This window comes from Camelus dromedarius, chromosome 17 (genome assembly GCF_036321535.1).
Source record: "Camelus dromedarius isolate mCamDro1 chromosome 17, mCamDro1.pat, whole genome shotgun sequence".
Lineage (NCBI taxonomy): Eukaryota > Metazoa > Chordata > Mammalia > Artiodactyla > Camelidae > Camelus > Camelus dromedarius.
Window position 1 is genome coordinate 34,478,190 of NC_087452.1, and position 12,173 is coordinate 34,490,362.

General features: G+C 50.0%; 1 protein-coding gene across 5 annotated transcripts in view; it reads left to right on the forward strand.

The window, feature by feature from the left end:
• CCDC51 (coiled-coil domain containing 51) overlaps window positions 1-11,731 on the forward strand; it is a 28,232-nt gene extending 16,501 nt beyond the window's left edge. For 3 of the 5 annotated variants that reach the window (XM_064496566.1, XM_064496565.1, XM_031470256.2), the window contains 3 exons: window positions 8,730-9,049; window positions 10,057-10,221; window positions 10,722-11,731. In XM_064496566.1, coding sequence (XP_064352636.1) covers window positions 8,738-9,049; window positions 10,057-10,221; window positions 10,722-11,477 — 1,233 coding nt within the window. In that variant the 5' untranslated portion in view covers window positions 8,730-8,737 and the 3' untranslated portion in view covers window positions 11,478-11,731. The other 2 variants (XM_010978752.3, XM_010978766.3) reach the window with 2 other exon arrangements.
• The last annotated feature ends 442 nt before the right edge of the window (window positions 11,732-12,173 follow it).

Sequence of the window (12,173 nt, forward strand, 5' to 3'; positions counted from 1 at the left end):
TGTACTTCATTTGTCAGTATGGATAAGGTTCCACCAAATATGAGAGCAGTAGTTTAATCTTAGGGGCAGTGTGCTGGCACTGGCTCTCTGAAGGATTGTTCTCAGCAGCACAGGGATGGGTGCCAGCTGGCAAGGCCCCACAGGGAATGCCTGAAGTCCAAAGAAGATGCTGCTGGCTCTGCAACTTTCTGGGAAAGGACCAAAGCAGGATGTTTTTTTCTATTAATATAAACCACATTTTCACAATATCAAACTTTTCCCAGTTTTGACTTAGCAAAATCTCAGTCCTATAGCCCTTTTTGAAAACACACTCTCAGATAAAGCTTAGTATTATTAGCATTATTCCCGTAGTGTATCAAGGGCCTAGAAAATCCAGACTAGTGCCTCTACATTGTTTTGATACACATGCATCTAGCACACATGGTCTCTATCTTCCAGGAATTTACTCCTCCTGGAGTCAAGGACGGTAGATAGTCAACAAATGTCAAAAGAAAAAAATAAAGACACTGGGACTGCCACTATGGTCAGGAAAGAGCTCACTATTGAGACACTTCAGTACTCTAAAATAAGGGGGTCTCCGGTATCCAGAAGAGTGGCAGACCAAAAGTGTTAGTGAAAACAGGCAGGAGCTTGCCTGGAATGTAGGCCACTGTGGCTCAAGATGGACCAGGGGGCTGAATAGGAGAAACCAGAGGGTAGGAAATGGCATCTAGATCCCTTAGGGCCTCACTCATCATTGTAGGGACCCTGGTTTTGGCTAAGAAACCGCTGAAGAATTCTGAGCCAAGGCGAGGCAAAGTATGACCTTATGGTTTAGCAGGATCACTCTGGGTCCTGAGTAAAGACTAGACTTTATGGGAGCAAGAGTAGGGGCAGGAAGACAAATCTGGATGTGACTGCAGTAATTCAGGTGAGGGTTTTAGGGTTAGAATGAGGGATGGGGTGGTGGTATTAGAGTTAAGTATGAAGGGTCCAGATTTGTTGATGGGTTGAATGGGGTAGGAGACATGGGAACCTAAAGTAACTTTCTGAAGCCTAGTGGAAATGCAGACCTGGAGGCTTCAGAGTAAGCTTAGCTGTTAAAGAGACTTTCAGAAATCTCTCCTTCCTCCAGTTCTCTTCCCTTCATAACATACATCACGTGCATTTGTCCTGCTCCCCTCCAAAAACAGAGAAGTTCCTTGACAAGAGGAACTGTTCACTAGTACACGACCAGCCTGCACACAGCAGACTCCTCACATCAACAACTCCATTAAAACAAATGGCAACGTGGATGTCATTAACAGAAATATAGGTTTTCTTCCCAAAGTACAAATTCTTCCACTAACCCCATGTAATATATTCTGCCGGGTATACAACAACACAAAAAACAATGGCCATTTCAAACGAGTTGGTTTAATTCCAGGTGGTACAGAATTCAGGATGGAACAAAGACTTAAGAACACATTTTGACAGGATTCTGGGCTGGGTTTATGCTGATTTCACAGCCAAGGTAGAAATGATTGAGATGGACTAAAGAGATGAGGCACTGTATGATTTTTTTTTTTTTTTACAAAAGTTTATTCTTAAATGTACAATAGGTTCCAAGACAACACTTCATTCTAGCTACAGGTGGCAACAGATGTTATGGCAGGGAATCCAGATGTTTAAACAGGAATGGAATTAAGGATCATCATTGCCTCAGGAACAAGGAACAGCTTACTTTTTGCCAGATTTCTTAATTCCACCTGTGGCTGCAAAAGGAAAAAAAGTCTTATCTAGGGAAAAATACAGTTCTATGGTAGAAGCCCCAGGGACCTGATATGGACCCTAGTAAGGCCCAGCTCTCTATACTAGGCATTCTTTTCTTTGGAAGGTGGGGAGAGTAATTGGGTTTATTTTTTGATGGCAGTACTGGGGATTGAACCCAGGACCTTGTGTATGCTACGTACACATCTACCACAGAGCTATACCCTCCCACTCTAGGCATTCTTTTTGACACAAAAAACATGCACAGAGCTTTACCACTACTGTCTATTTTGGGCAAAAGCAGACTAAGGATGAGGCATGGCACAAGTAATGGCTGTGCACTGGTCTAGATCTGTGTTGTGTATTTCACAGATTGGCTCATTTAATTCTCATCCCTGTATCAACCCATTTTACAGATGAGGAAGTCTTGGTGTTAGGTACTGTGACAAAACCAAGATTCCAACCTGGAAAGCCTGATTTCCAAGTCCATATTCTTAACTGTCACATTACACCACATTACCTTCTGTATTATAATCCTGGGCTCTGGTATACTCAATACCTTTATTTTACCCAGTTTACACAAGACTATTATTTGGCACACAGTAAGTAATTTAAAAATAGGTGAAGGATGAAGTATACCTAACATAGGAATGAAAATCCTAAAGGGCTGGAACAAATTGTAAAAAAAAGCAGATGATGCTCAATTAAGAAACAAGCACTATAGGATTTCACTATGGCTTGACCTTCTCCCCATACATAATCACAAATTAAGGAGAAGGTACAAGATACCTCACATCTTTCCAAAAAAATGACTCTTAATAGGTAGAATCTCAGCACCGCGTGGATAAACAATAATGAATCAAATCCACTAGGACAGGTCTTGGGAGCCCTGAATGACATCTCACCATCCCAGCCTTTAGTAAGAGTCCAGTGTGGCTCATAGTGATCCAATGTGGTACAGATAACCCTTGAGGAAATTAATCACCAGTTTGATGAATGTAAACAGCATCTAACCAGTACAGAAAGTATAGAGACTGTTAGGTGTAAAAAAATCTTTTCATAAGTAATCAATTCCTCTTACACAAAGGTAAAAAGAGGCAGAATGACGGGGGATTAGGTTAAAAAAGCATAAAGCGCAATAGCATGCCAAGAAGCCTGGACTTTATCCACGGGGCGCATCCCGCAGTGAAAAAGACTCGGGATGCAAAAATATTCGCCAGAGTAACAATATTAGTAGTAAGTCAAAATGTTACAATATAGAAGCAATGAAATACGAATTTGGAACAAGAAAGTGTTCAGAATATTTAAAATTTTAACGTAGGAATTTGAATCGGAGATACAGCAATTTCTGTGTTTCCATTTCTGCTACTTCCCTAAGAGAAGCCCATACTGGGTCAGGCTCCCTCCCCTACTCGCTGCTGCGAATCCAAGCCTGGCTAGGGTCGCCCACCGCAGCGGACCAGCAACAGAGACCTCGAAACTCACCAACGAGGCAGGACACGGACCTGTCCGGATTCGTGTCCAGACTGATGCTCAGACCTTTGTCCTGCTTGAGCTCTACCCTACTCTCACTTACCCAGGGGACCTTTCCCCGCAGCCTTCACTTTTAGCTCCTCGAGTTTCTTCTGCTCCTCTTTCTGCTTCTGCTTGAATGCCTTATCTTCCTAGAGAGAGAGACAGAGAGGGTTCACTCCAGGCGGGTTTCCCAGTCCCTCCGCGCCCGCCCACGCCTAAGCGCCCGTCCTCACCTCGTCCATCTCCTTGGCCTGCTTCTTGGGCTGCTTCAGGGGCTTCTTCTTGCCACCTGCGGGGTACACGGGCACGCTCAGCCTGGCCGCCCGCCAGGTCCCATCCCTCTTCGCCCCGTCCCACCCTATCGTCCCCACACACCTACCTTCGCGGCCGGACATGGCGCCTGCCGCCCCTTCCCCAGACCCTGCCACCGGAAGCGGAGCTCCCTGTCCCACCCCCTGCGCCTAGACCTCCATGCGGTCCTGCTGATTGGCTCCCGGTCAGGAAGTTGCTCTCTCGCTGCCGGAAGTGGGCTTCTGGAGGCGGGCGCTAAGGGGTCAGAGATCAACTGAGTGACGGGTGCTCCTCTGGGGTTTCGGGCTCCAGCGCAAAGCGCGCCAGGTACGAGGTGGGAGGTAGTCCTGATGGGGAAGGATCCAGAAGCCACGAAATGTTACACTATAGAAGCAAACCGCAGGCGCTAAACCTGGGACGGTGCACGGGGAAAGCAGTGCGGGTACAGGGAAGGCTTGCGCAAACGCCTTGAAGCCCGGCGCACTCCTGGAACCGAGGAGAGCAGTGTGGCCAGAGGGAGATGCAAGGGAAGTGGCAGCAGTGGATGGGAGCTTGATCACCTGATTGTAGAGCTTTGAAGAACGCAGGAAGGAGTTTAGGTTTTATAATATAACCTGAGGTGCGACTTTTTGCAAATTCTGTTTATTCATTCAGTACATTTTTGCTTACTACGTACTATATACGCGTGTAGTATTATAGGCACTGAGGATGCAGCAGTGAACAACACAGTAACCGCTCTGGCAGATCTGACTTATGGTGGCTGAGACAGACTATAAGTAAAATACATTTCGTGGGTCATGTGATATGTGCGTGGAGAAAAAAAAAAAAAAACAGAAAGTGGGTAAGGAGCCCTGGGGTGGGAGTGGCCAGGGATTGGGAGTGGCCGGTCCATGACATTTGAGCAGGACTTGGCAAAGAGGAGGAAGCAAGCAATGCAGATAGTGAATAGCTGGTGGAAGTAGCCTATTGTGTTCCAGAAACATCAAAAGGTCCTATGCATGGTAATTATGTAAGGTGAAAGATGTGTTTAGCTAACCTTATTGTGGTAAACATTTAGCAATATATACATGTATCAAATCATCACATTGTACACCTTAAACTTATACAATGATGTATGTCAATTTCATCTCACTAAAACTGTGGGGAAAGGGTCCATGTGACTGGAGCAGAGTGAGGAAAGGGAGGCCTGTGGGAGATGAGGTCAGAGAAGAAAAAGCCAGGAGGTGGCTGCCCTGTAGGCCATGGAAAGAATTTTGGCTTTTACCTTAAGAAAGATGGGGAACCATTGCAGGTTTGAGCAGAGAGAGACATTGACCTGTGTTTTGAAAGAACCATTGCCTGCTCTGTTGACAGCAGACTGTAGGGGTGAGAGTAGAAGCAGAAAGACCTATTAGGAAGCTCTTAGGATAATCCGGGCAAAAGATGTTAGTCGTTGGGACTAGGTGATAGTATGGCAGAGGCAAGAGGAAGAAGGCTTCTGGATATAGTTTTAGAGGTGGAGGTGGCGTTTGCTAATGGTTTAGATGTGAGGAGGGTACAGAAATCAGTCAGGGAGGATGTGAAATATTTGGCCTGATTGGGACTTGGGCTTTCCATCAACCAAGATGGAGAAGGCTGTGGAAAAGGCAGTTTTGGGAGGAGAAAATAAGATCTCCATTAGCCTTCAAAGCAGAGACGTGGATTGGGTAGTTCCATAAATGAGCCTGGAATCCAGAGGAGAGATGTGAGCTGTAGAGGTCAAAGTATAGATTTGTTTGTTTGTTTTTAGTAACAGCTTTATTGAGATGTGATTTACACACTATACAATTCACCTATTTAATGTGTACAATTCAGTGGTTTTAGTTATATTTACAGTGTTGTGCAACCATCACTATAATCAATTTTAGAACATTTTTATAGATGGTTTTTCAAGCCATGGGATTGGATGAGAGAGGAACCTGAGGACGGAGCCCTGGGGCACTGTGCGGAGAGGTTGTGGAAATGAGTGGGGACCGGAAGCCAAGAGTAGGAAGCGTTTCAAGGAGGAGGGGGCTATCATGAGGCAAAGGCTGCTGACAGTGCAAGTGAGATGAGGACAGACCTCATCCTGGATTTAACAGTGTGGAAATGTCCTGGACAGGAGCACTTCCAGTGGCCTGGTGGGAGTGAAGTCCAGATCAGAGAGGGTTTAAATGAGAATGAGAGGAGAGGAGGGTATAGCTCAGTGGTAGAGCACATGCTTAGCATGCACCAGGTCCTGGGTTCAATCCCGAGTACCTCCATTAAAATAAACAAACAAACCTAATTCCCCACCCCCCAAAAAAAAATGAAAATGGGAGAAAAGGAACTGGAGACAGCTAGTGCAGACAGTCTGTCAAGGAGTTTGGTTGTAAAGAGGAGCAGAGAAGTGGGGCAGTTGCTGGAGGGGGTGTCAGATCAATCAGTGAGCAGTCTGGAAGGCGAGAGGACCTGGGACCTGGAGCACAGCTTGGTCTTCCCTAAAGCATGAATTATTCATCCTCAGGAACAGGAGAGAAGGTGGAAATGAGGCAGAAGCTGGCGGGTGGAAAAGTATGGTGGGAGTTCATGGAAGTTTTCCAATTTTAAAATATTTCCTTGGTGACAAATGAAGCAAGCCAGCAGCTGCAGGTTCTGAACTTGGCCCTCAAGGCCCTGCTCATTTTGGCCCCTATCTACCTGTCCAGCCTCTCCTCTACCCACTCTCCTCTCCTCTGATACTTTCCAGCTGCACTGGCCACCTTTGAGGTTTTATACAACCTCAGGCACTTTCCCACTTTTTCTCTCTGCCAGGGACATCTTCCCTTTGCTGGTTGAGGGGCTTGTGAGACATCTAATGGGGGAGGAGCTGAGAGACAGCACAGGGTAGGAGAGGCTGGGAGGAGGCTGGCAGGAGGGACTGGAATGGAGGAACATCTTGGGAGTCATTGGTGCGTCCCCTCATGAAGTGAAGTCACAGCTGTCCCCAAGCATATGTTCTGGTGAGAGACTCAGGCAACACTCAAAGAAAGCAATATATGTTTGATGGAGAAAAAGCAGGTCAGGTGGCTGAGGAGGGAGTGGTCAAGAAAGGCCTTACCGAGAGCTGATATTTGGACAGAGATGTAGAGGTCAGGGTGAGCTGACAGCAGGAAAAGTGGTCCAGGCGGAGGAGGTGGCCAGGCACAGACCTTGTGGCGGGATCGTGCTTAGCACAGTGATGTATGTACAAGGATGGAGAAAGGGAAGAGGGTGAGGGTTAAGAGGACTAGGGCTTGTTGGCCACTGGCAGGACTGGTGTTCATGTCTGGTGACATGGGCGCTGTCAGGGGGTTGTGAACTGAGGGCTGTGATCTGACTTGCAAGTCAGAGCCTGTGGTTGCCATGTGAAGACAGCTGTGAGGGGCAGAGGAGAAAGCCAAGACTGGGAAGGAGACTGTAACTGTCATCTCTGCCAGAGATGGATGACCTTCTTGGGGTCCAAGAGTGGGCTGCTGATGGAGGAGGAGCCAGGAAGGAAGGAGGGAGCTGAGGAGGGTAGTGATTTCAAAAAAGGGAGGGTGTTGAAAGCTGTAGAGATACTGGAGAAGAAATCCGAGAAGCACCTGCTGGGTCAGGCAAGGTGGGAGTTCTGCAGGGCTCCAGGGGAGCAACCTTAGTGGTGGAGTGGGATCATGAGAGAAAGAGGGCCAAGGAAGTAGTGACAGCCAAGGAGCACACCTTTCTGCTGAGTGTTGCTGAGGAGGGCGGGTGTTGTGGTTGGCGGGGCTGCAAGGTCGCGTGATTTGCTTTGATGAGGGGTACACCTGCAGGGTTGTTGTGAGGTCACAGCTGTGCAGTGGGCCCTGGTATTGAGGACTAGGAGGCTTGCCCAACTGCTGGGGCATGGAGTGGCGTGTGCTCCCCTGGGCCTTAGGAATGGGGCCCACGGGTTCAGGTATAGCACCAGCTTGGAACCACTGTGACAGCGATTGTTTCTGTGGCTCTCAGCTCAGGCTTTTGCCCAGAGGCATGTCCTTACCCAACCAATTTGGGTCCCCAGTGAGCGTCCCCGAGCACGGCATGATGGGGAGGAGGCTGGGGTGCTTATCACCTTACATCAGGCCTCTTTCTTTGTCACTGGAGCTCCTCTCTGTCTTCCTGTCCCCAGCTCCCTCTGCGTTTCTTTCTCTGGCCTGGTCGTTTGGCCACCAGGTGTCGCTCCAAGAGCTGGAGTCAGTACTTGGGGGCAGGGGTGGTTTGGCCAGAGAGTATGGTGCTCTGGCCCAGGTTTGCCCAGGAGCGTGGGTCACTTGTCCCTCTCTCCGGGTTCCTCAGAATCGCTGCTGCTCTGGGGCTCAGGCATGGCCTGTGTTGTTCAGGAAACAGAGAAGTAGGCGTTTTCGGGCCCAAACATCAAAGCAGGGTTGAAAAGGGAAAGATTAAAGAAACCTAACCTGTTGAGCAGTGACTAAGGTCGGAGAGGAGGAAGAAAGCTCATGGAAAGTGAGAAATGTGAGACTGGGAGTTGGTCGCCTGGAATGTCTGGGCTTGGAGGGCAGAAGGAGAAGGGTTGGTGTGGACCTAAGAATAACTGTCCTCGCTGAAGAAATCTGGGTTTTGTTCTGTTTTGTCATCTCCCCTCAACTGAATTGTCTTCTCCAAGGAGAGCTGAGGATGGTGTTTTCTGCCTCCGGAACCTGAACGACCTGTCCTAAAACAGAAGTGAAACTGCTTCCTCAGTGCCGAGGCAGCCCTCAGGGAGTCTAGAAAGTTGGTTTTGATGGTCATTTACAGAAATCTTTCCCTGAAATCCCCACAGTTTCCCCGGGAGCCTTTAGAAATATTTGAGGGGCTCTGTCTGCATGGACACAACTCAAGTTCAAGAATTTTCTTTGACATTATTAGAAAACTGGACATTGGGATTCTCATCCAAATCACAACAGATTCCTGGGGATGTGGGAGGGTGGATGGAATGGGAGAGGCTGGTCCATATGGTGCTGTGGAGGGAGTGGAAGGCCTGGGTTCCTGTATGGGTCCTTCCCTGATGTGTTCCTTTGTCCGGGAGCACCCAGGTGAGGCCTGAGTGTGGTGGCTTCTGTCTCCGGGCCCAGTGGGTATCGCTCATTTGGACTTTTTAATGGAAACTATTTAGTTCAAAACTGTCCCTAGGGCTTGAGACCTGTCTTCAGCCCAGCCTTTCTTGGCTGTGAGCTGATCCGTCTGACATCCCCCCACAGATCTCCCAATGACCGGGTGCAGCCCTGTGATCGCCATGCAGCACCTTGTGGGTGTGTCCCCCGTATTGATGCGGAGAGGCCTCCTTGGAAGGGACCTCCCTATGACCAGGACTCTCTGCAGCCCAGGCCCCAGCCAGCCCAGAGAGAAAAGACCTGAGGAGGTGGCCCTCGGGCTGTACCACCGCTTCACAGCGCTGGGAGGAGCCCTGGGGCACAGCATTCAGCAACGAGCATCCTCCACAGCCAAGACTTGGTGGGATAGATATGAAGAGTTTGTTGGACTCAATGAAGTTCGAGAGGCCCAGGGAAACGTGACTGAGGTGAGGAGGGGATCTGTGGGGGGGCCCTGCCCTCTGTTGGAAAATGTGGCCTGGAGGAGGCTCCTGGCAAGCGAGTTACCAGCCACGGGTGCTGGGAGGCCACGTCCGGATTTGCCTTTCTTGAACTAACACTACAGTAGAGGGATTTGATGTGTTGTTCACAGGACAGCCTAGGTTTCATGCTACTGGAGTTAAGGTCTTTGTGTAACTGCCCCAGCCCCCCACGTGAAAACAAGTTGCTGTGTATGCTGTGTACCAGTGAGTCCCAGGCCATTAACATCCATTCTGTTAGGCCAGCAAACACTTTGACTGTTGGGGGTTGGTGGTGAGAGTTGCCCAGAGGATTGCTGCGTAATAGCGTCCTCAAAGCCCCGTGTGTGATTAAAACATCCTTTGTGAAGGTCAAGGCCCTGGGAAACATACTGGGAGGTGGAAAGAGCTGCCTCCTGTTGTCAAGTGCTTGTGGCACCATCTCTGTTCCCACTCCTGCCTAGTTGCAGATCAGTGTAGCAGGTTGAGGGGAACCCACGGTCCAGCTGTCTTTCTCCCTTAGAGGTCAGGACTTTGGCTGAGCTGGAGTTTCTAGTCTGTAGAATGGAGGCCGATGCAGTGCCTGTCGTGACATTTGGCGTTGGTGGGAGGTGTAGATAAGGCAACACACATGAAACTGACTGAGAACATAGGGAACCTGCTGTGGTGTGTGTCAGACTAGAGTTGGTTGGGTTTGGTGGACACAGATTATATGCATTGTTAGCTATTTTCAAGTTTCTCAGAGGCATGTTATGTCCACCTGAATGGGTAAATCTGTTGATTCTGATGGGCGTGGCCCAGGGCTGCACTTTGAGGACCACTAGGTGAGCCAGGATTATATGTCTGAGGGACTCTCTTTCCACCCTTTGCAGTGACACCCTACTGACCTCTTCTCAGCCCAGTGTAGTTGGGACCAGAGCTGAGCCTGTGTGGGTGTGGAGAGAAGGGGCACATGGCCTCTGTTGTTCTCTCTGCAGGCAGAAAAAGTGTTCATGGTGGCTCGAGGGCTTGTCCGAGAGGCTCAGGAGGACTTGGAAGGTCAGCAGGCCAAGCTGAAGGAGGTGCGGGACCGTTTGGATCGAATCTCCAGAGATGATAACCAGTACCTGGAACTGGCTACTCTGGAGCACAGGATGCTGCAGGTGGGCACCTTGGGCGGCAGCCCTCCCTCACCCAGATGAGGACCCTAGTCTGGCAGGTCATGGAGGGGGGAGGTGGAAGTCCTGACTGGCCTGGTGGTCAGAGACCTGGTGAGAGGTAAATCAGAAGCTCCTGTGGAGGGACTGTGCCCCAGGCTTCCAGAGCCTCTCCAGTCACTTCCTCCTGGAGTACTGGGATCAGTGGTCCAGGACAGTATAACCTGGACCCCAGATTACTGATGAGGGAGCACCATGGAGGGGGCTGGCCCAGAGAGTGCCAGGCACTTCCTTTCTGATAGTCACATTCTGTAGACACCCGTGCATACCCAGTCAGACCCAAGACTGCTTGGGGAGGAGGATGGTGCAACTCACCCCGATCACCTGGTCCTTTGCTCCCCCCACCTGACCAGGCTGACGCTGCCGTCACACCCACAGCGTGTTTGTGGAGTGTGTCTTCTGTGCCGGGCGTGAGGTTGCTGTATAACATAGCTTTGCTTCTGCAGGAGGAGAAGAAGCTTCGCGTGAGCTATCTGCGTGCCGAAGACTCTGAGCGAGAGAAGTTCTCCCTCTTCTCTGCGGCTGTGCGGGAAAGTCATGAGAAGGAGCGTGCTCGGGCCGAGAGGACCAAGAATTGGTCCCTTATCGGGTCAGTCCTGGGGGCCCTGATTGGCGTGGCTGGCTCCACCTACGTCAACCGTGTGCGGCTGCAGGAGCTGAAGTCCTTGCTTCTGGAGGCTCAGAAAGGGCCTGTGAGCCTCCAGGAGGCCATCCGAGAACAGGCATCCAGCTACTCCCTCCAGCAGAAGGACCTCCACGACCTTATGGTGGACCTGAGGGGCCTGGTGCGAGCTGGGCCTGGGCAGAGCTCTTTGTCCCAGGCAGGTACTTCCCCCACCCAAGACAGAGACGTAGATGTCCTTTCAGCTGCCTTGAAAGAGCAGCTTAGCCATTCCAAGCAGGTCCATTCATGTCTAGAGGTTTTACGAGAGCGGCTTGATGGCCTGGAAAAGACTTTGAGCCAAATGGCTGGGGTGGTTCAGCTTGCAAACGCTGCAGCACACCCAGGCCTGGAGGAGCCAGGAGACGGGGCTCTGCCCGGCTCCTTGCTGGAACGGGGGCGCATGATCTTGGCACTGTCGGACATGGAGCAGAGGCTAGAAGCCCAGGTCAACAGAAACACCATCTGTGGCACGCTGGTCACCTGTGTGACATTTGTGGCCATCCTGCCTATGCTTTACATGCTGTTCGGGGACAGCTAGCCCCTGGACCCTCCTCCAGAGGGTCTGAGGGAATAGGTAAAGGTGTGGATTTTGTTAGAGAATCCCGCAATGAAGTGAGCCTTTGCAGGTGCACTCAGCCTCAGCCTGAGTCTGAGCGCTGTCTGTGTGGCTCACTAGCAGACAAACTTTGCTTTTTAGGCAACAATCATTTGCATTAACTATCACAAATTTGTGCTAATGTCTAATGAAAATGTCTTCGAGTTTGTATTATTTAAAGTAACTTATCAGACTGAGTTTTGTCTGTTGAAAATTGAGATTTGGGACTCGACGGTTGGGCCTGGAAGTACGGCAGGTCACCCCGTTTTCGTTCCTCTCTCACCACTTGATCTTGCCACTGGTCCAGGACCATTTGGATACACTTATCCCTGGAGGCCTGGATTTTCATTTTGGAGTTCCTGGCCTGTCTTCCACTTGCCCAGCCCTCCTGTGTCAGTTGGTCCATGGGATCCAGTGAGCAAGACCCAGCCTGCTGCCTACTCATGGTGACCATGGTTACTGCCCCTCTTCTGGGTCACTTTTTCTGCCGTGTTGGGGAGAACTTCCTGGCTCTAACACTGGAGGAATGAGCAGAGGAGAGTGCAAAGAGGGACTAGGGGAACGGTTGGTAAATATTGCTGGGGACATAATTACAGGGATTGGTGGCCAATCTGGGTCCCTGGTGCAGAGAGTGTTTTG